This window comes from Trachypithecus francoisi, unplaced genomic scaffold (assembly GCF_009764315.1).
Source record: "Trachypithecus francoisi isolate TF-2019V2 unplaced genomic scaffold, Tfra_2.0 Lachesis_group1, whole genome shotgun sequence".
NCBI lineage: Eukaryota > Metazoa > Chordata > Mammalia > Primates > Cercopithecidae > Trachypithecus > Trachypithecus francoisi.
This window is the reverse complement of record NW_022681454.1, coordinates 99,124,879-99,149,256: the sequence shown is the minus strand read 5'-3', so window position 1 is coordinate 99,149,256 and position 24,378 is coordinate 99,124,879. Positions and strand designations below refer to the sequence as shown.

The following is a 24,378-nucleotide window of genomic DNA, read 5'->3' as shown; positions in this document are numbered from 1 at the left end:
ATTGATAACTATTATAGTTACCTTAAAAAATGAAAGAGTAACTTTAAAGTACTTTAAAAAGTGAAAAAGTAACGCTGTATTGGGAAGAGAAACTCAGATGCTTTTTAGTGGGTGTGGAAACCCAGCAAGAATCTACTGTCCTTTTCCCTTGGAGATGAGGGCTGGGAGGGAAACTGACTTCATCACTTAGGAGAAGAAAGGGAGAAGTCTGGGCTAAACTTGGGATACTGAGATATGTGGGAAGGAGATATGGGGAGAGGCTAACTGGTAAGGACAGATGTCTCAATTCCAAGGATTAAGGACATTTATAAGCAAATAATCTGTCCAAAACTGAAGGCCCTGGATGGTGGTGATAATGATGGTAAGTGTGTGTGTGTGTGTGTGTGTGTGTGTGTGTGAGAGAGAGAGAGAGAGAGAAAGAAAGAAACCGACATATGTTCATTTATTGATTATCTTGTCCATGCTAGGTCTGTTATGTTTACAATCTGATGTGAACTATTCACACTAGGGCATACATTTATTAGGAAGGGATGATTGCCTAATTTTATGAACTTTTCATAAAGTTTTATAAACATACTGAGTTAGAAATTACAATAGGTATTTTCTGTTGAAAAAATACACTGTTCACTTTTATTACCACAGTAATAAATATATAACAAATAAATAATATGGAGATGTTTTTCAGCGTGTCAGCTCCCTTGTCTTGTCTTCTTGAGCTGAGGTGAGCTGTGAATCTTTGACGTGTGCTTGGAACACTTCTGCTACCTTAAAGATGTTCTCTTCACCACACTGTCCAAATTTACTTGCTGTCTCAGCCTAAAGCACTCTCTTCTTCCTGGATGACCTAGCCATGGAGTTGGAGTGTGGGCTAGCTCTCAGCCAGACCCTGGCCTGCTCAGTAGATTAAAGGGCATTGCAATCCTTGGGTTATGGCTTAATACAGAGACTATAATATTAAAATAAAGATTTGTCAGCCTTGCTTATTTGATAAGCATGCATTTATTTTTTAATGCATTCATTTGTAATCACTTTTTCATTCATCTTTATTTTATTCATGAAATAGCCCTTGAAAATAACTTTATGGGTATTTTGCTTGAAATATCCATAAAGAAGGTACGTTGCTTCAATAATTTTTCCTCTGATTAGTCTCCTCATTGCTTGAGTAAATTTTCTTTGGAGCTTACTAACTTATCCTTGTTCTAGGGAGCATTTTGCATTGGGTCTCTTTTGCCTTGATTTCATTTTCAAGGGTTTTGTGCTGCTGAGTAAGCAAGGAGATCTTGCTGCTTGGTGAAGAAAAGGGAAAACAGCTGTTTTAACTAACTGTGGGCCAACATTTTTGGCTAAGGCAATGGTTAGGTCTTTGAAAAGCAGCTGCTTAAGTCTGTCCCATTATTCTGGCAGGAGTACAGGAAAATATCTTATGTTTGAATTTATAAATTCCATGGCTTGGTCATTTCAGTGTGGTGTCATTACTGTTTCTTTAAATGCACATGACTACCTTTCCCTGCAGCTTTTCATATTCTATTAAAGATGGAGGAAGAGGAGAACCTGCAAAAGGGGGAGCTGTGAGGAGGTCAGCAGGGCAAAACTAATACAGGCAGCTATTTTTGAATAGCTTTTCCCCGCAATGAGATGAAGCATCTTTTTCATCTACCAGTGTTTGCAGATTCATCCCTTGCTGACTTGAATGTGCCCTGCCTCTGAACTTTCACTGCCCTGCTAGTCCTTATGGTTCCCGATGCCATCCTGTATTCTTAACTGTGACCCTTGGGTATATTTTGTCTTTCTAAGTACGTTCAGAGAGTTAGAGACAACATATTTGCCTTTTTGGATTGGGATATAATTTATAATGCCTGTCAAGGTTTGCAGACGGTAGTTATTCAAGAAATAGATTTCATTTGCTTGACAGAAATGCTCACATAACTGTTTTAGTGCCCTCATCAGGTAGTTTAGGTTACAAAGATGCTATTTGGATAAGTACAGGAACTGTGGCACCATATAAATATACGTTTAGCAGAGGGTCAGACATATTATCTATGTTTGTAGATTTCAGTGTTCTTTCCTTTTTTACTTTGAGACAGAGTCTCACACTGTTGCACAGGCTGGAGTGTAGTGGAGCGATCTCGGCTCACTTTAGCCTTGACCTCCTGGGCTCAAGCGATCCTCTCATCTCAGCCACTCAAGTAGCTGGGGCCACAGGCGTGTCACTACACCCAGCTAATTTAAAAATTATTTTTATAGATGGGGGTCTCATTGTGTAGCCCAGGCTGGTCTCAAACCCCTGGGCTCAAGAGATCCTCATGCCTCAGCCTCCCAAAGTGCTGGAACTATAGGCATGGGCCACTACGCCTGGCCCATTTCAGTATTCCTTTTTACAGTGACCCTCTTATAAGAGGCTAACAATTTATTGTTACAGTGCCCCCAAATTCTTTGTTTTGCATTGAATATATTCGACATTTGGCTTTAGGACTCTGAAAGGCAAAAAGTACCTTTGCTTTTGTTTTTCCTCATTATTCATATACAAATGTCAATCACTGTGTACCTGCGAGTGTCTTTCCTTTTGGTAGGCATCACTGCGAGAGGCTCATGGAAAATCGAGAGCACCAGAATTAGGAAACCTGGACCCTTGGCTGTCCCTTGGCTCAGGAGGGAAATTCTGCAGTCAGGGCCTCAGAAACACTTGCAAAGTGACGAGAACATCTCCAAGTTTCTTCTACCTCGAACATTTTGTGGTTCTTTTCCTTTGTTTGTAAATTAGAATAGTCATTACCACCTAGTAAGGGTATAAGTGTGGAACAACCCAGTTTTTCTTGAAACTAGACATTACATGACTGGATGAAAACATTGATACTTGAGTCTTTATTACAATCAATTAAAGCAAGGCTTAGCGTATAGTTTGGGAGTATGTCTTCCTGTTACTTTTTGACACACTTGAAGTAATGTAACTGAGTCCTCTTATTTGTCTACTTTCTATGTCTCTCCTTATAACTTTTTCTCCTAGACAACTGAATAAAGCTTTTTTTTGACCTTTCTTCCCCCCAACTACATCTTAGCAAAGGAGTAGACTGTATGAGAATGTAAGAGGAAGCTGGCATATTAGAGAGGATTTTGAAGGCTGGTGTACTGGACACATCTACGTGAGCTACAGTTGTCTTGTGATACTCTGAATGAAGGAGCAGCATACATTAATCTAGGCTATGTAGGTACTTACACTTTCTACAAATTACCATCCAGGTCAGACACGTTGTGCTCTTTGTTTTTTCTTTTTTTAAAGAACCCTCACTGAGTCATCTCTGGCAAAGCCTTAAAGTGAATCAGTGGTCAGAACCACATTCTCTGCCATCCTCTGGGTTGCCTTCTTGATTGAGGTTATGTGAACAAACTACAGAACTCAATCTCTTCTGCTTGGGCATAGGACATCAGCGAGAACACCAATAAGCCCTCAGGCCAGAGAGGGCCTCAAGACCTCAAATTGTGGAGAGGGCAGGCCAGCATTGCCTTTCCACCTGTTTTGATAAAGAATTCCTGTCCTCTTTGTGCCCAGAGTTGTTTAGTCAAAGTGAAGAGAGAATGCAGAACTTGGTGGTGTGATTGGAAGGATGGGCTCTGTAGGGGATTCTAGAAGATATAGCAATCCTTCTTTCCTGCCCTCACCCCCAGTACTGTATCCATTTTTGAAATGATCTTGCATTTTACTTCAGGAGAGCTGGTGATGATAGGTGTTCTTCAGGAAATGGTGACTTAGTAATGCCAGGAGAGAGATAATAGGGAGCTGTATTCTAGAAATGCGGCTTAATTTATAAGATGGAGTTATTCTTACCTGCAAATAGGATTATGCGATTTATAAATTTAATTTAGCAAGTGAAAGGGAGTGACCAAAGAACATCAGGAAAACTACTGGTTATTTAAGACTTTGCCCCTTGTGAACCTAAATTACCTACTTTTCCATGTGTTGCTGGAAGGAAGGGGTTTACTCTATTTGAAAGAAGAGGAGAGGGGAAAAATATGTTCTTAAGTATATCTGGTGATAACTTTGTAGGCTCGTAGATCTTCATACTGTGTTTTTAATTCTACAACCTTAGTTTGTTTATTTAATAGTGCTCAGGAGTGTTAATGGGTTATCCTCTGGAGGAGTGCAGACTTGCTCGAGAACCTTCCAAGTTCAAAGCAAGAGAAACTGGGGAAATTGCCAATGACCTTTGAGGACTGCATTATTTGTTTTCCTGTCAGAGGCTGTCACTAACAGCTGATTCTCCTACCAAAGAAGAAGTAGCAGAAAACAACACAGGAGGCTGCTTGGTTGGTAGGAGGTGCTGAAAGGACAGAACTAAAATCTTTAGGTGAATATTAAGGAGAAGTATATTTCAAATTCAGCATAAAGGGAGTCTTTACAATAGCCAAGCCTAGCACAAATGGGAAGGCTATTTTGTGAGACAGAGGTTTTTCGTCATTAGAGATATTTAAAGAAAGGTTAGAATGGCCTTTTGGAGGGGAATATTCTAGGGCGGGGATTAGCAAACTTTTTCTGTTAAGGATCATACAGTAAAATAGTTTAGGCATCTGTCACAACTACTCAACTCTATTGTTGTATTGCAAAGGCAACCAAAGACATTAAGTAAACAAATGAGCATGACTGTTATATTAGTCTGCTGTGGCTGCCCTAAGAAAATACCATAGGCAGAGTGACTTAAATAACAGAAGTTTATTTCTCACAGTTCTGGCAGCTGGGAAGTCCGAGATAAAGGTGCTGGCCAATTTGGTTTCCAGTGAGGGCTCCCTTCCTGGCTTGCAGACAGATGCCTTCTTGCTACGTCCTCACATAGTAAAGAGAGAGATGGATATCTATTTCTTCCTCTTCTTATAAGGCTGCAATCCTAACAGATTACTGCCCCACCCTTATTACTTCATAAAAAGCTGGAGGTTAGGACTTCAACGTATGAATTTTAGAGGAGGAGTCCCCATTTAGTCCACAGCATCTGTGTTCCAATTTTATTTATAAAAACAAGAGGTGGGCTAGATTTGTCCCAAAGACCATAGTTTGATAACCTATTCAATAGAGGAAATTAAACACTGATGAGCGAGTAGACTAGCTGATCTACCAGCTGACAGATTCAAAACCTGGAGGCTATCGGTAAGTAACCTGCAAAATTAACTGGATCAGAACAATCCTAATTCAGGGCTCATTGACTAGTGTTTCTCAGAATACATCATTTAATAAACAAAAATAGTTCTTAAGCCCAGGATTAATTTTACTTCAATGTGCATCAAATCTGTGCTTTTGGCTGATGGGAGATGCAAATGATAAACTGTGCTGGGGTCATCTTTAGAACAGGCCTGGTGTGGTCCTACAGTTGTAAACAGTGCCAGTTATGAAGTCTTTTGTCATTGATCAGCATATAAACCTAGCTTTTTTTTCTTTTGCAGCAAAGCCATGATTACTAATCTCTTCTTTATTCGTAGGAGAAGGGTCTCTAAGGTATTTCTCAGATAGTAGCCTTCTCCCTCCCCTTCCTTTGGAGAAAAATGGAAGCCACTAAATAGGAACTCCCTCCATATTTTGCCATGAATCATAGAAACTTAAGTGCCTCTGCACAGTCACTGCTCTTCTCCTTTTTTTCTGTGGCAGCAAAGAATGAGAACCTTTTTTGCTGACTCTAACCCCCTGTACCTCCAAGCTTTTTTGAGATTTCATCACCAGTTTCTTCTACGTAATTTTAAAAAAGGGTCTCTTTTTCCACCCAGCTCTTGTCCCAAGTCTGTCCCATTGCTCTATCTTGTTTAAAAGTAAAAACTAAACACAAATCCAATTCCAGAGACATTATATAAACAATGTAAATTTAACAGGAAATGGAGGACAGAGTCGTACTGCACATATATAAAACTCTACTTCAAAACCCTTTTGAAACATTCTGACAACCCTAAACTCCACACCCAAAGTTCATCCCTCATCTTTCTTTCCGTATAGCTCTCCTCTTCGGTCTTGTTTTCTCTTCTTTCTGATCAACACTCTTTTCCTCCTCTCTGTTCCTGGCTTTTCCAAGTGGCATTTTCTGAGGCTTTTTGCACACAGAGAGATTTTATCTTTCTGCTTCTTTCATATTCATCCTGCTATATCACTGTGCTGGGACCCTTAGCAATTCTTATAAAACGCAAGTCTGATTATGCTCTTTGATGAAAAATCTTCAATGACTCTACATTGATCTGGGGTGAAATTGCCAAACTCCTCACCTGTTCGTCCTTTGGACACTGCTCAACTTTTCAATTATGCTGACCCTCCTCATCAATTTTGTTATTACCCAAATTTCCTTGTTATGGCATTCCTCTCTCTCACTCATGGGCCTTCATATGCTTCTGTATGCCTAGAATCCTTATCATCTTCCTCCGTACTTAGCTGAGGCATCCTTCTGGTCTCAGCTAGATACCACTTTCCAATGAAAGCGTTCCTTGGCCAGGCATGGTGGCTCATGTCTATAATCTTAGTGCTTTGGGAGGTGGAGGCTGGAAGATTGCTTGAGGCCAGGAGTTTAAGACTAACCTGGACAACAAAGTGAGACCTCATCTTTACAAAAAGTAAAAAAAAAAAAAAAAAATTAGCTAAGTGGGGTGGCACATGCCTGTAGTGCCAGCTGCTCGGAAGGCTGAGGCAGGATGATCGCTTGAGGAGTTCAAAGCTGCCGTGAACTATGATCGTGCCACTGCCAGGGCAACAGAGTGAGACCCTGTGTCAAAAAAAAAAAAGAAAAAAAAAAAAAAGAGAAAGCCTTTCTTCACCCTCTGTGTATTAGATGTGCTTTCTGACGTCCTGTTTTTATTTCTCAGGACAGCCTTTTATTTCTCCTGTCCTGATTATTACACTTTTGAATTTGTCTATAGACTCTTAGTTCATGAGAGTAGGGGCCATGTTTATCCTGGTCACCATTTAATTCCCATCATTTAGTGGACTACATGGCACATACAAAGTCCTCAGGAAATATTTTTTGTATAAATTATCTGCATTTCAAGTGTAACTTTATTTTTTCACATTTGATTAATTTTAATACATATAAATTTATGTATTACATAATTTTAAAACCCATTTACATTATAAAGTAAAAATACTATTACTTTTCACTTTATAAAGTATTTTTACTTTATAAAAAGGAACAAATGTGTATCATTCTTGGAAAATTTATTTTATCTTTCCATTTGTTATTTTCTGTTTATGCTCCATAAAGTTTTATGACTTACAATCATAACATTTTTAGAGTGGAAGTCTATATAAAATATATCATTTTTGTTATTCTTCCTCAGAATGAAGGATTAAACTGAAGATTAAAGAAAATTTCCACGAAGTTTTCATTACGACAGCATTGTGGAGCACTTACTGGGTTTGAAGCTGCTTTAGTCTTACCTTCAATGAATCCTGAGAAGTGCAGTGATAATGCTTAGCATTTTATATATTTTTTTCTTTTTATGTTTTAGATAAGAGTGCCCAGGAGTGGAATCTGGAAATAGAGGCTACATTTGATGTTGTCAGCTCAAAGCCAGTTGGTGGTCAAGTGATCATAGCCATCCCTAAGTTGCAAACACAACAGATGTACAATATTGAACTTCAACCTGGAAAAAGGATTGTTGAGCTATTTTTGAACATTAGCAAGGTAAATGATGGTACTTCCTGAGAAGCAATGGATGAAAAGCAATACCTGTGCTAAAGAAAAGATTAGAAAGGAAGGACTAAGTATGAAAGAAAAATCTACTTTCTCTGCTTATATTTGTCGTTTTCTTCTCTATTTTTAGTCTCTCATATGTTTTCTGTATGAGCTAAAGAATGATTTTCCCAAATTTTAAGATTAAGAAAATAGAGAATATATCATTAATTTGGCAATTCTTCCTCTCATTTTATTTTTATCATTATATTTTAATTTTCTGTAGTATTTGTAGTATCCTGAAGCCAAAATACATTCTATGGATTATATTTAAATAGCAGTGGTTATTTTTGGTACTTGTCAATTATTTTAATTGTTGATACTTATATTCTACATGCATAATTTTAATTCTAAACTCATGATCTTTCATACGTCAAGATAGAATGGATTATTTTTATCTTTTCTTTTTCCTTTTTCTATTCCTCTAATTAATAATTGTGTACTAAAAAAGATGGAGCAAAATAACATTCAGTAGCTGTTGAGATAAAGTAAGAACTCAAAATGATTTTTAGTTTTTGACTTGAAAGAAGAGTCAACTTCAAAGTCCCATTTTAAGTGTTAAGAATGTGGAATGCCGGGCGCGGTGGCTCAAGCCTGTAATCCCAGCACTTTGGGAGGCCGAGACGGGCGGATCACGAGGTCAGGAGATCGAGACCATCCTGGCTAATACGCTGAAACCCCGTCTCTACTAAAATACAAAAACTAGCCGGGCGAGGTGGCTGGCGCCTGTAGTCCCAGCTACTCGGGAGGCTGAGGCAGGAGAATGGCGTAAACCCAGGAGGCAGAGTTGCAGTGAGCTGAGATTGGCCACTGCACTCCAGTCCGGGCGACAGAGCGAGACTCCGTCTCAAAAAAAAAAAGAATGTGGAATAAATGTAAGTTTGGTGTTAGAGATAGGAAGAGTTGTTTTTCTGAACACTCATGTTATTTTGTTCTTTCCTTTTGCTTTTGATGCTTTAGATTCCTAGCATGCTGATTTTTAAATATTATCAGTGAATTGGTGTGATTTGGCATCATATAAGTAGGGAGATTTACATTGTTTTAGAACCTAGAGTTTTATACTTGACTATATGAGAAATTGATGTGATACTTTGAATCTTTTTTGCTGAAAATATGACATATTAGAGTGACTACTTAGTTTTCTTAAAAGAATATTACTGTAGAAACTTGGTGGCCTCATGGACATGGAAACCAGACGGGGTACAACATGACTATTCTTTTTGAACTGGATGGAGGCTTAAATATCGAAAAATCAGCTAAGGTAAGTAAGTAATTTAAAATATTTTGTGAAATAATTATATTTCTTTTAGAAATAGTAATACAGAGCTTCATGGGGAAAGAAGAAACTATCAAAACTCTTATGTCTCCACCCGTCAGAGACAATTTCTAGTAACAGCATTCAAAAGCTTCTCTCTCTCTGTGTGTATACATATATATATTTTTTTTCTTTAAAAAAAATTTTTTTTGAGACAGAGTCTTGCTCTGTCCCCCAGGCTGGAGTGCAATGGCACAATCTCGGCTCACCGCAACCTCCACCTCCCAGGTTCAAGCAATTCTGCTGCCTCAGCCTCCCGAGTAGCTGGGATTACAGGCACGTGCCACAATACCCAGCTAACTTTTGTATTTTTAGTAGAGATGGGGTTCACCATGTTGACCAGGCTGGTCTTGAACTCCTGATATTAAGTGATGCACTGCCTTGGCCTCCCAGAGTGCTGGGATTACAGGCATGAGCCACTGTGCCTGGCCTTATATTTCTAAATGGATCATACTTTAGATATTATTTTGTCAATAAGGAGTCTCCTGCTATGATTTAAAATTGTACCTTATATCAAAATAATACACATGTAATTTCAAAACTCAAATATTACTAGAAGTTTATATGAAGAATAAAATCCCTTGCCCAACACTTCCTATTCCTACTTCCTACTCCTCAGAACCAATAATTTTTAACTTTTATTTATTTCCTCTGACATTCTTCTTCATTTTTCTAAATAGATGCTTCTACTAGTGTTTTCTGATTTTTCAGTTTTACCCATTTTGGGATATAGTGCTAGGAATTGGAAAGAACTGCACTTTGTTATGTATTAGCTATAGGCTACTTACTTAATCTGAAAATATGTAAAATGGGGACAATAAAAACGAGATGGCTTGGATATGGCTTATGAGAGTCATGGCATATAGTTAGTAGAGACAGTATTAACCCTCTTCAAAGATCTCCTCCTCTCCCGGACACCAGCTTCAGTGTTTACAGTTGGCTGGTGTCACTTCTCATATTTGGTATTGCCTCTCCTGTGGGCCAGACAACATGCTAAGGGTGGAGATATGTCCTTCAAGAGTGCATTTACTATTTTTCTTTTGTTCAGTCATGCTGTGTATTTTCTGAGACACTGAATATGTGTGTGTGTGTGTGTGTGTGTGTGTATGTGTGTGTGTGCGTGCACGCGCGCGGAGTTATGTACAGGGAGAACATCCTGGACCCATCTTAAGGGCCAAAGCATTCACTCTTATTGTAACCCTCTTGGCTGAGAGGATGTGTACTGTCTCACACAGTGAGTTTGTTGTGTGTTGTTTTCATGAAAATGTAAAAAATAATGAGTCATTCCAACTTACTGCAGAGAACGAAGAGGAACTTCTGTCTTTTTCTAAAGGAAATAGTTCTTTTTCTTTCAGGCTAAAATGATTGTATTATTGTTTATTACACATAAAGATGCCAACCTTTGAATCAAGCAGTAACAGGAGTGAAGGAGGATGTAACTGCCCCACAGTTTGAGTTAATGCATGTGTGTGAAATGTGCTCTTTGGCTGTGGCTGCTGTAGATTTGCTATGTTTGAGGCTGATTCATTCAGTACATACTTAGGGCACACGTACTGTGTTTTGGCTATTTTGCTAGGTCCTGGTGATAGAGCTGTGACTAAGACACTGCTTCTGTTTCTCTCTGAGACCTTGGTAGAGCTAATAATCTGATTGGGAAGTGAAATCATTAAATGAGCCATTGGAATAAATTAGCACTCTAGAGATGTAGAGAGTGCCATTGAAGTACAGAGCAGGGGCATTCTGGGAAGATTCCCAGAACCTATGTCCTGAGGGATAAGTAGAATTTGGCCAAGTAATGTAGCAAAGAGGCAGAGGGAGAAGAATGTGAGGGCCCAAGGGCTAGAAAGGATGTTGCACGTTTGTGCAAGTGAAAGAAATTTCAACGCAGCTAAGGTTGAATTTGAAGTTGAAGAACAAGAGATGGTGTTGTAAAAGTAGCTAGGACAAGGTCCTGCAGGGCCTAATGAGCCACATGAAGGAACAAGCACTGTCCTGAGTGCTGCCGGGATTCTTGGAAGGATTTTAAGGAGGGGGTAAAGATTATATGCATATTTTACAAAAATTGTGTAGATCAAATTGGAAGAATGGTAAGAGTAGGGAGCCAGTTAGAAGACTGTGGTGGTAATTCAGACAAGAAATGAGGATTGGTTAGTCTACAGAATTGCTGAGGAAATAAATCTGAAAGAGATTTAGGATATAACATCAGCAGGCTTGATGATGTGGGAGTGGGACAAAAGGAGTTAAGAATGGTTCCTCAGTTGCTGGTTTGGGCTGCTGAACAGATGGCAACTCTGTTCATTGAGTTACATTACTCAGAAAGAAGAAAAGGTTTGGGGGAAGGGGTTGGGTAGAAATTATTTCAGTAGATATGTTTTGTGTGGAGTGACTGAGAGACACCCAAGGAATAATATTTGATGGGTGTTTCATTAGATAGGTCTTAAGCTTAGGGATTGCATCTGGCTTAAGGATATAGATGTGTAAGTCAGCAGAATGTAGATAATTGTAGCCATGGTAGTGGATGAAAGACCTTAGGGATGGCACAGAGAAAAGAGCTAGGACAGAACCCCAGTCAGTCATAATAAGTAAAGTTGGGGTTTGGGGAGAAGCCTGTAGAAGAATCTAAGAAGGAATGGTTGACAAAGTGGAGGGAAAACCAATTTGAGTAGGGAGTCACAGAAATCAGAGGGAAAGAGTGTTTTAAGAAGCAAAGAATGTTCAGAGTCTTGAATGCTGCAAGGGAGCTCAAATTAGAAAAGAATTGAGAAAGATCCTTTAGATTTGGTGGCAAAGAGATTACTGGTCACCTTGATCAGCATGGAAATCAAATTGTAGTGGGTTGAGGAATGACTCAAGGAAGTAAAGATGGTGAATATAGGCAACTCTTCTGGAAATATCTGATTGGAAACTATGCCTAAACCAGGTGGTGATGGTGGCCAGTTGGGATCAGATTGGCTACACATAGGCAACTGAACAAATAAGTAAATATATTGAAGTGGTGGAAGCCAGCCTTTTCATGAATGGAGAAAGGTGGTATCAACATAGAAAGGGGCAAAGCTACAATGGATTCGAATTGGAGCTAAGAGTATGAAGTCATGATTTTCAATATGTGTAGACAGATAGAGAAAGAAATGTCCATGTAAATGCATGTGTATGTGTGGGTAGACACACACACACACACACACTCACTCATATTTCCTAGCTCTTTTTACATATTTCCTAATCCTTTCTCAGAGCGCCTGGGAAGAGTGGCTCTCTAGTAGCAGTGAATGGATTTAGGACCCATATCTTGATCTGGAATACCACTCTGTGCTAAAAGCAATCAGGGCTCTTTAGAGAAATGACTGATTCTCGAGCTGGAGCCTGGAATATCTTGCTGTTCCAGGAAGTAAGGAGGTACTCAATAATAATGTGACACATTGAAAGGACACAAGAGCCTTCAATCTTCAGTCTTCAATCTACTATAATCTTCAAAAATGTCAAGGAAAGATTGAGGAACTGTTCCACATTGGAAGAGACTATGTACGAAGTGGGTGCAGTGCAGTGATCTTTTTTGTCATAATGTTATTGGGGCAACTGATGAAAACTTAAATGGGGGGGGGTCTCTGGGTGATGGTCATATAGGAGTTCTTTGTATTACTGTTGCAACTTTATTACAAGTTTGCAATGGTTTCAACATAGAAAAGGATACCATTATGAGAATGAAAAGCAACAGCAAAATCCTGATGGGAAGGGGCTGGTAGCGAGGGAAAGACTAAAAAGAGTTAGAAAGCAGGGAGGTAGTTGAGAGGGCAAGGTCTCTGCAAGGTAGGAAATAAGAAGAGGATGGATTCGCTTTGGGATGAGGGGCTCTGTTTGAGATATAATAGTGGTGAAAGCTAACACCTGGGAGGAGAGGATGCAGCTTGAGGATGGAGGTCATTTTGAAGCTCTCTAGGACCACTTAAAGTACATTTTCTTTCTATAAGACTTGCAAACTCTTTTGTCAGTGGAGTTTTAGGGTGAAAAAGTAAACCTGAGAAAGAAAGCTAGGGAGTTTTGGTCAAATAACATTTTATTTTTTATTTATTGTGAAATATAACACATACAGAAAAATACACAAGCCATAAGTGAAAAGCTTAATGAGTTATGAGAAAATAAACACTCGTGTAACTGTCATCCTGTTCAAGAAACAGAACATTAATTACTAGCACTTCACACCTCAAACTCCCCCCTCCCTTCTGTGAGCCTCCCCAATAATGACCCGTTTCCTTCCCAAAGATCCACTGTCCTGACATCCGTCACTAGGTTACTTTTGTCTGTTTTTGAATTTCCTGTACATGGAACCATATAGCATGTATTCTTTGGTGTGTGACTAATTTGGCTCAACATTATATTTTTGACATTTAGATATAGTAGTGCCTCCTTATCTGTGGTTTCAGTTACCCGTAGTCAACTGTGGTCTGAAAATAGTAAATGGAAAACTCCAGAAATAAGCAATTCGTGAGTTTTAAATTGCTCACTGTTCTGTGTAGCATGATGGAATCTCGTGCTGTCCTGCCCTGTCTTGTCCAGGACATGAATCATTGCTTTGTTGAGCTTATCCTTGCTGTATACATTATCCACCTGTTAGTCGCTTAGCAGCCTTCTCCTTTATCAGATGGAAAAAATCATAGTATATATGGGGTTCGGTACTATCTGCAGTTTCAGGCACCTACTGGGGGTCTTGGAGTGTATCCTCTGTAAATAAGGGGGAACTGCTGTTTGTTGTTCTGTGTAACTGTAGTTTGTCTATTTAAGTTGTATAAGATTTTATCATACTGCACATTTTGCTGTTGCAATTTGAATAATTGCCAGTTTTGGCTATTCCAAGTAATGCTGCTGTGAACATTACTGATATAACACTTGGAGCGTGTACGCCCCCAATGGCCTATCTGCTGGGAGTGGAATTGCATGATTATGGAGGATGCATGAGTTCAGCTTTTTTGGTTATGCTAAACTGCCATCCAAAGTGGTTATATGAGACTTGCCAAGGCTCCTCATGCTCACCAGCACTTAGTACTGTGTCAGACGGAACATCGAACACTGTTTTCTCATCATCAGCCCCTCCTTATCTCACCTCTATTGCTCTTGTTTCCTGATGGCTTTATTGTTACCATGGGCTTGCTTTATGCAAAAATAATTCTACTTTAAATATACCTCATTGAAATCCATCTTGCTTCAGTTTTATATCTTTCTTTCTTGCCTCTCCTCTTCCATTGAGCTTAGAAACATGTTTAGGATTTTTTTTTTTTTTTTTTTTTAACTGAGTGTATCAGCAGCATATTTGACTCAGACAAAAGGTCCTGGGGAAGTTACAGATTTTGAATGCAGCCCATACAGCAGAAATGTATGGAATCATGAAAGAATGCAGGCACTCGAGAGAGAAGAAAGTGCTGACTACATTTCTTTGTGAACATGGCAGAATATTTTGATGACTGAGAATTTTCTTATGTTGAGTGACACTGGGGAAATGGTTTAAGCAAGAAGGGAGGTAATATATTGAAAAAATGTCAACAGGCAATTTAAACATGAATAAATAACAAGATAAAAAATAAATGTTGGGATATCATAAAGTCTGCCAAATAAATCATTGCATGAGGGACCTTAGAATGTGAGTCTGGGAGAGTTAACTTTATCAGTTTGGGAAACCAAATTGATTTTTTAACGAAAGAAAAAGTTTTGTGTTTTAAGTGGGAATGGGAGAGGATACTCTGGGTAAATGGAATAAAAAATCTGACCAATCAGTTTTTCCCATTCTCTGCCCAGGTTAACTCAGTGTTTTTATCCTACTAATTGATTGTACTGAATTGACTGGATAACATGTTTTAATGAACTAATACTTTTTTTTTTTTTTTTTTTGAGACGGAGTCTCGCTCTGTGGCCCAGGCTGGAGTGCAGTGGCCGGATCTCAGCTCACTACAAGCTCCGCCTCCCGGGTTTACGCCATTCTCCTGCCTCAGCCTCCCGAGTAGCTGGGACTACAGGCCCCTGCCACCTCGCCCGGCTAGTTTTTTGTATTTTTTAGTAGAAACGGGGTTTCACCGTGTTAGCCAGGATGGTCTCGATCTCCTGACCTCATGATCCGCCCGTCTCGGCCTCCCAAAGTGCTGGGATTACAGGCTTGAGCCACCGCGCCCGGCCCCGAACTAATACATATTTTTGAATGCTTATTATGACTTGCCTTTATGGAAAAACAGGAAACCAATTAGTTGATATTTCTCTTACACATAATTGATTTTATAAGAATTTCCCAGGTATTCTATGTATAAGGTATCGTTTTGCTAAAAGCAGCAGAAGGCTGTTGCTGTGTACATTTGATCCTGGGATCAAGATTCTCCAATTAAATTATTGTAGGAAAATAGATGTAATAATAGGTATTCTATAATCAACTAAAACTTGTATTTCATAATTCCCAAGCCAGAAGAGGTGAATGATTGTCCATGGCTATTACAATTACAAAAACAATTGGGAATTTTTTTCTTTTACAGTGTTTTTATTTGTTTTTTTTTTTTTTAATGTCACTTTGTTCTTTGTTTCTTAAATTCCTGTCTTCATCTTTGCAAATTCCACAGGGCAAAAAACCAACGTAATACTAGTGGAATTTTTTCTAAGTGCTACTCTTGGCTCTCTAAAGACCTTAAAAGTACATAGCCAAATAATGTGGAATTAAGAATAATCAAGATGTATTTTTGTATTGAGAGGGCACAGAGATTATGAAATGTATCTCTTTCTGTATTAGGTTTCTAGGTCTATCATTACAAATTACTATAAACTGAGTATCTTAAAATTTATTTTCTCACAGTCTTGGAGGCTGGAGTCCAAAATCAAGATGTTGGCAGAGCCATGTTCCTTCCAAAGGCTCTGGGAAAGAATTCTTCCTTGCCCCCACCAGCTTCTCATCATTGCTGGCATTCCTTGACTTGTAGATGCATCACTCTGATCTCTGTCTCCACCATCATATAGCTTTCTCCTTGTGTGTGTCTCTTGTTTCCTTTTCGTATAACTACACCAGTCATTGGGTTAGGGCCCAGTATGACCTTGTTTTAACTAAACTAAATATATTTGCAAAGACCTTATTTCCAAATAAGGTTACATTTTTGGGTGGACATGAATTTTGGGGGGACACTGTTCAACCCAGTACCCTGTCCTTTTGGCCTTATCCTTGTCAGAAGTTTTATTAAAGATTTCCAAGATGGCTATAGGCAGTGGCTTTCCCAGGTGGGCCATAGGAGCAGTTGGCCCTAGGTGCAGACAGTAAGTGGGTGCCTTGTGTGTAGACTATACATTGGCCTGTTTTTCATTATTACTATATACTGGCAATTCTATTAATAAATAATGCCAGTGATAGAATACTTCTCCTACCCTAGCCCTCCCCCAGTCATATATTGGTCTAAGTTCTACCTGTGTTTGGTTACTCTTGAATGTTAATAATATACATGTATGCTTAGATTTAGCACACTTTTATTACCAGTCCTCTAATAGACTTTATATTCTACATGAAAGTTAATTTGGAGTATTTTTTTTTTTTTTTTGAGACAGAGTTGTCTCTTGTTGCCCACACTGGAGTGCAATGGCACGATCTCGGCTCACCGCAACCTCTGCCTCCCAGGTTCAAGAGATTCTCCTGCCTCAGCCTACTGAGTAACTGGGATTACAGGCATGCACTACCATGCCCGGCTAATTTTTGTATTTTTAGTAGAGTTGAGGTTTCTCCATGTTGGTCAGGCTGGTCTCAAACTCCCGACCTCAAGTGATCTTCCCACCTCTGCCTCCCAAAGTGCTGGGATTACCGGTGTGAGCCACCGCACCTGGCCTGGAGTACTCTTAGTTATACAGTCATTCCCAGATAGATGAAGATTCAGCTTCATGCAGTCATTTTGAAAACAAATTTATAACAGTTTGGAATTGTTTGAGCTTGCTTTGAACACAGTTTGCGCCTCCATTCCCTGTCCTATACATGCCTGCGTTTAAAAGCATTACAGATTAGAAATAAACACCAATAGCACAGTGATTATAAAAAAGGAGAAACTCATCATAAGTTACTTCAATTTGACATGATCTCTTGGAGTTATTTTTATGCTTTAAATTTACAATTGAGAAAGCTATGGATTCCGAGGTGTAATGTGTAATATTTTGCTTGGTAAGTGCATGTTTTAGTTAATGTATGAACTATATTCTACTAATTTTAATGATGTCTTTAGAATTGAACTTTATTCTTTTAAATTTGTTGTTTTAAAACTAAAGAAAGAGTCAAGCTAAAACATGACATCAGTGGTATGCTTTAGTAGGGGGTGGAAGATATTGAAAAAAATACTTTGGAATTATTATTATTATTTTGTTCTTTTTAGAGGCAGGGGCTTACTCTGTCACCCAGGCTGCTCTTAGCTCACTGCAGCTTTGAACTTCTGGGCCCCCGTGATCCTCCTACCTTATCCCCCTAAGTAGCTAGGACTACTACAGGCACATGCTACCATGCCTTGCCTATTTTATTTTTCTGGAGATGGGGAGAAGTTAGCTCTAGGTGCAGACAGTAAATGGGTTTTGCAACACAACCTGCCACGTTGCCCAGGCTGGTCTCGCACTCCTGTCCAAAAGCAATCCTCCTGCCTCAGCCTCCCAAAGTGTTGGGGTTATAGGCATGAGCCACTGCCTGGCTGGAATTCTTTTTGACAGCACTCTGAACACTTTAAACAGAGATCAAATGTGTGAATTGGTCAGATAGGCCTATACTGAAGGTGGCAGAGTGGAAATAAAGAAGTCATTCTTACATTTCTGGAAACAGAGATCAAATGTGTGAATTGGTCATATAGAAGGTGGTAGAATGGAAATAAAGGAGTCATTCTCATATTTCCAGAAAAACTGCTGCAGAATGCACAGAAAATAGCTTCAAGGAATGGGATTATTATTTCATAAACCTCTGCCATTGTCCAGGATAAAAGATGCTGCATATGTGGCCAGTATTCACTGTGGAGTTCATGCAAAAATCAAAGAAATTAATCCCCAAAAATATTTCAGCCTCTTGGAAATTATTCTCTGAGCCTTGTGGAATTTGCTTTTTTGGAAACTTTTTTTTCCTGTGTGATTTTTTTATTAGAACTTCGGAAAAATTGTATTCATTCTTTCTCATCTCACCTCATTGATGGGAAAAGCTGCAGAAAATCTTTCCTAGACAAGATGGAAGGTTCATTATGAAGCTGGGTCACTGTAGAAAAATTTTGAAAAGTTATCTCAACTTTGAAGAACCATGTAATCCAAAGAAAATGTGGACACATGAATCAGCTCAGATGTTTCACTCTGCTGTATGCAGTTCTCTCTTTGGAATTATCTTTTTTCCAGTGTAGTTTTAGATGACATTAATCACATACAAAAATATTTGCAAATAGTCAGACTCTATCTTGAACAACGTACAGTGAAATTCCCAACTTTACAAGTCTTCTTTGAAGACTTTGAAGGTAAGTGCACAGAAATTTTAGTGAAGCCTATTTCCTGTGTAGCAACAAAATATAAGGAAATAGACATTTACATAGAAAAAAGAATCAAATTTTGAAGAAGAGTGCCAGGAGAAGTAACAAAGAGTTGCTGGTTTTCCATAGCTCAGAGAAATCCACATAGCAATGCCAAACGCCCCAATTGTTGTCCCTAAGAACTGGACAGTTGTTCTCACAGCAGTGAATCAAATAGTATCTGTGTTCACAATCATTTTCTGTGATTTTACAGAAGAACTACTTGAGAAATGGGATTTTTTTTTTTAATACCTCAGAGGCATTTGTAAGTAGTTTGAACGAAAGTCAAAAGAACAAAGGCATGGATATGACTGTATTTTTTGGAGTTGAATGTGATGTGGAATTTTTATGAATCTCTACCAAACTTATTATGTTTAATACTTTTCTAAAATATTTGCATATCTCTGTCCTCATCTGGAAGAACATTTCTGAGTTACAATTAACAAAAGGTGTTTTTCCATCAGCTATGACAAATGAATCAAAAGATCTGGCTATACCCTTCATTGAACATGTATGTCCAAAGAAGATCCATTTTGAGAAAGTTGTTGACAGATTTTTAGAAGATAAGGCTGAAAATAGCAAATATTATTATTTCTTACTATAGCATACCATTATGTATGTTATTCCCTTTATGAGTTTATTAAATATATTAGTATAATCAGAACTTGAATCTATTAACTTTTCCTTTTTTGTACTCTAATATTCGTTTTACCTTTTAAAAAACTGGCATGATTATGCAAAGTTCAGTGAAAGAAAATTTTTAATGTCTACATTCTTTTCTGGACATTCTTTTCTGGAATTATCATTATTCATTTCATTTCATTACTTCTACTGAAAATAACTTTGTCATATAGAAGAGGAGGTCTTAAAAAGTGATCCTATCTGGTGTCAGATATACTAGATACACATCTGGCTACAAGGATAGATAACTGTGCCAATGTTAATGTTAATCTGTTAACTTCTGGTTGTGCTATCTGCAAATTGCAAGGGCACAACAAAGTAATGTCTCTTGTGTCATCCTGCAGGGACCTGGTTGACAAGAGCTATTTGTGGAGACCCAGAGCTTGTTTTCTCAATACTTTTACACGCTAGAGCACTTTCAGAACAAAGACAGAAATGCAGTGTTTGATTGTCTCTTAAAATATATGTAAAAGGATTTTAGCAGGTTTGACATTTGACAACGTTTAGAAATAAGTGGGTTTCTTTTTAAGAAGAAAATTGCCCTTTTGAAAATCTAGTGATGCTATTACAGCTTTTTAAGTATCTGATTACAAACAGCTGAGAAGTGGCCTTGGGCTTATGAATCAATGATTCATTACATATCATCTGTTTCGTCTGCCAGAGAAAGAAATTTGAGGAGTACCGTGTTTATCAGTCACGTACCTCTTAAGCTCTTTAGTTCAGATATCCTTAATTCTTGTTTGAAAGAATGCATTCAACTATCCTGCACTTTTAAAGTTAATCCTTCTGTTTTGAAAATGAAATGTTTATGAAGTTCATAAAAACACGGATTTAGTGAGGAATTAATAGAAACTTCAAAAATAGATAAAAATTTAGAAGTTAAAATTTTTAATTTTCAAACTGCCCGACTTACACATTTTTTAGTTTCTTAGGTATTTATACCTTTTTCATACCGTTAGACAATAATTTGCTTTGTTGGACTGTTTAAAAAATTTTAGTCTCATATGAAGATTATATATTTACTTTGGATGCAAATATGTGTTACTCAAGGGTCTTTTCAAGAAATGTTTTAGAACCCATTATTTTCTCTGAAGTAAAATACCTGTTGTAGAAGAAGGCTTTTATGTGACTTCAAGATTGCCAGAGGACGTGGAAAATTACTGACACTTATCACAGAAGCAGGAGCTTTTCACTTGTCAAAGAATGCCCAGAGGGAAAGGTGGCTGGTGATTACTACTTCACCTCTGAGGCACTGTCAGGTGGTTTGGGTTCATTTGTCACCCCAGTCATAACTTGTTATTGCAAGAGTTGGGGGATAGGGAGAGATGTCTTTTTATAAGAGCATTTGCACAGAAAGGAAAAATGTGCTGGAAAGTATTATGTTGTATAGTTAATACAATTTGTAGCCTTCATAGATATTAAGAAATAAATAAATTCTATTTTCTGCGGTAGTGATTCTCAAATTTTTCTGGACTCAGCACTGCATTATACTTACAAAAGTTATTGAAAACCACAACATGCTTTTGTTTATATGGGTTATATGTACCGATATTTACCATGTTAAATATTAAAACTGGGAATTAAATATTTACTTATTCATTTTAAATAACCATAATAAACTCATGGCACATATGACTATTTTTATATATGACTTATTTTATAAAAAATATATTAACAAAAAAACTAGTGGAAATAATGACAGTTTTACATGTTATCAAGTCACTTTAATGTCTTATTTAGTAGGAGACAAAGGGATTCTCATCTGCATCTGCCTTCAGTCAATTTGCAATATGTTGTTTCAGTTGAAACAGATTAAGGAAATCTGACCTCACACAGATATACTTGGAAAAGGGAAAAAATAGTCTTTTCAGATAAATTGTGGATTTTCTTTTAACAAAGGATAGTTTCTTAAAGGTTAGTTGCAGTGTGAATTGCAACTAACCAATGAACTTTTTATTCTCTTACATTAAAATCCATTGGTCTATCTTGCACTTTGTTTGAATTATTTACCCATATTACATGATATTGTAATCTAAAGCATTGGTTATTGGAAAATGTTTGTTTCTTCAGAGTTACAGATCTTCTAAATGTTGAAACATTTCCTTTTATAATATCACATTTGTTAATATCACCACTGATGTCATCTAAAAAGTTTTTTTTTATTATACTTTATGTTCTAGGGTACATGTGCACAACGTGCAGGTTTGTTACATATGTATACATGTGCCATGTTGGTGTGCTAAACCCATTAACTCGCCATTTACATTAGGTATATCTCCTAATGCTATCCCTCCTCCCTCCCCCTCCCCACAATAGGACCTGGTGTGTGATGCTCCCCTTCTTGTGTCCAAGTGTTCTCATTGTTCAATTTCCACCTATGAGTGAGAACATGAAGTGTTTGGTTTTCTGTTCTTGTGATAGTTTGCTGAGAATGATGGTTTCCAGCTACATCCATGTCCCTACAAAGGACATGAACTCATCCTTTTTTATGGCTGCATAGTATTCCATGGTGTATATGTGCCACATTTTCTTAATCCAGTCTGTCATTGATGGACATTTGGGTTGGTTCCAAGTCTTTGCTATTGTGAATAGTGCCTCAATAAACATACATGTACATGTGTCTTTACAGCAGCATGATTTACAGTCTTTTGGATATATACCCAGTAATGGGATGGCTGGATCAAATGGTATTTCTAGTTCTAGGTCCTTGAGGCATTGCCACACTGTCTTCCACAATGGAAATAGTTTACAGTCCCACCAACAGTGTAAAAGTGTTCCTATTTCTCCACATCCTCTCTAGCACCTGTTGTTTCCTGACTTTTTAATGATTGCCATTCTAACTGGTGTGAGATGGTATCTCATTGTGGTTTTGATTTGCATTTCTCTGATGGCTAGTGATGATGAGCATTTTTTCACATAAATGTCTTCTTTTGAGAAGTGTCTGTTCATATCCTTTGCCCACTTTTTGATGAGGTTGTTTTTGTTTTCTTGTAAATTTGTTTGAGTTCTTTGTAGGTTCTGGATATTAGCCCTTTGTCAGATGAGTAGATTGCAAAAATGTTCTCCCATTCTGTAGGTTGCCTGTTCACTCTGATGGTAGTTTCTTTTGCTGTGCAGTAGCTGTTTAGTTTAACCTGACAAAAACAAGAAATGGGGAAAGGATTTCCTATTTAATAAATGGTGCTGAGAAAACTGGCTAGCCATAAGTAGAAAGCTGAAACTGGATCCCTTCCTTACACCTTATACAAAAATTAATTCAAGGTGGATTAGAGACTTAAATTTTAGACTTAAAACCATAAAAACCCTAGAAGAAAACCTAGGTAATACCATTCAGAACATAGGCATGGGCAAGGACTTCATGTCTAAAACACCAAAAGCAATGTCAACAAAAGCCAAAATTGACATCTAAAAAGTTTTAAAGTAAGTAGCTACTACCATAAGGTAGTAGATGCAAGTTTTCCCTAATCCCAATTTTTACTTGAAAGTTTGAGTTTTATCCTTAGCCACAAACACTGCCAGTTGTTTTCCTTGAAATGATAGGCTCACTTCATTCATTTTTTAGAGAATGTCTGCCAAGTATTCAATAACTGAATAACCATCGGTTGTCTGTCAGTCCTTCTATCAAGTAAAAATGGAGTGTCAGGAACAAGGCCAATTCAGCTTACATACAACTCTAATAATGGCCCAGAGGCTTTTCCTCCAGCTATCTATTGTGAATGGCGCTTTATGGGTATTGCTCATTTCATAACGCAGGGTATTAAAATTATGCATACTGAGGGTTGGGATTTAATGAAATTAATGTTTACTGCTTTATCAAGGACATTCTTAAGTGAAACTGGCTTTTTTCATTTTCCTGCTAATGCATGAAGGTGAAAGATGTAACGACTACTAGCAGTTTGGAGCTACTGGCTTGATTCCTGCTAAGGCAGCAGCAGTATTACCTACCACTGCTTTTGTAACATCAGTGCCAATGTTAACACAGTAATTACAGGATAACCCTGAGATTCAAAAAGTTATTTAGTACTTTGACTATTTCCGCACCTCTTGTGTATTGTTGCCAAAAATTCACAGAAAAGAAGACTTTTGATGATTTATTGTGTTGATAACAGACAAATACAAGCAAACTGACAAGTCCATCTATATCAGGAGATTCACTCATTTGCAAAGCAAAAGTATGATTATTTCAGAGGAGATATCAGGCCAGTCTTCATACTGCAGTCAAATCTCTCAGCTAGACAAGTTACTCTGTCATTGCAAAGTGGCAGTGCTGTTATTTCCTTTGCTGACTTTCCATCTAGTAAGCATTCTGCAATGTCAGCAGTACAACTATCTCTCAGCTAGTATGTGTACTTCTCCAGCCAGGAGTGCATAACTAACCCTGTAAGATGCTCCAGTGGGTTTTTCATGTCTAGTTTGAAAAGATGTAATAAACACGGTTTGACTTTTAATGAGCTTATCATGTATAAGTTTAAATATTCAATTCTCTTTTCTTCATACTGTGAATGATTTGTCTCAATGAGACACTACAACTTAACTGGCACCATAAATATTATTTTAAAATGTTTCATTGCAAAATGCACAAAAAGATAAGTTATTAACATCCATAAAGTAGAGAGAAAGATGGCTTTCATCATAATTTCACTTCTTATTCATAATTTTACCCAGTTTCTTTAGAGTAGATTCTTCCCTTCCATGAGTCAAAAGACTGTCTGTCAGTTTCACTTTTTTCAGCAACCTTATAGACAGATAGTGTAGTTATATGTTGAGAAGGTAAGTCTTCTTTTTTTTTTTTGAGAAGGAGTCTTGCTCTGTAGCCCAGGGTGGAGTGCAATGGCATGATCTTGGCTGACTGCAACTTCCGCCTCCCAGGTTCAAGTGATTCTCCTGCCTTAGCCTCCCAAGTAGCTGGGATTACAGGCATGCACCACCACACCCAGCTAATTTTTGTGTTTTTAGTAGAGACAGGATTTCACCATGTTGGCCAGGCTAGTGAGAAGGTAAGGCTTCTGATCTCATTTTGACAATTCATCCCTAAATTAGACAAAAGTATTATAAATAAATTTTCTTTTAGAACAAGATAAAATATTACTAAAGTGTAAAATGAGTTTCAATTAAAATTAGAATTTGTTTTTATTTGAAAACTTAAAAATATTGCTGTGAAGAGTAGTACCTA

The 24,378-nt window shown here is 37.8% G+C and overlaps 1 protein-coding gene across 1 annotated transcript in view; it reads left to right on the top strand.

The window, feature by feature from the left end:
- The window catches only part of MANBA (mannosidase beta), a 147,365-nt gene that overhangs the window by 65,001 nt on the left and 57,986 nt on the right, over window positions 1-24,378 (top strand). Inside the window, 2 exon segments of the mRNA XM_033214886.1 lie at window positions 7,465-7,640; window positions 8,839-8,949. Of these exon segments, the coding sequence (XP_033070777.1) occupies window positions 7,465-7,640; window positions 8,839-8,949 (287 nt within the window).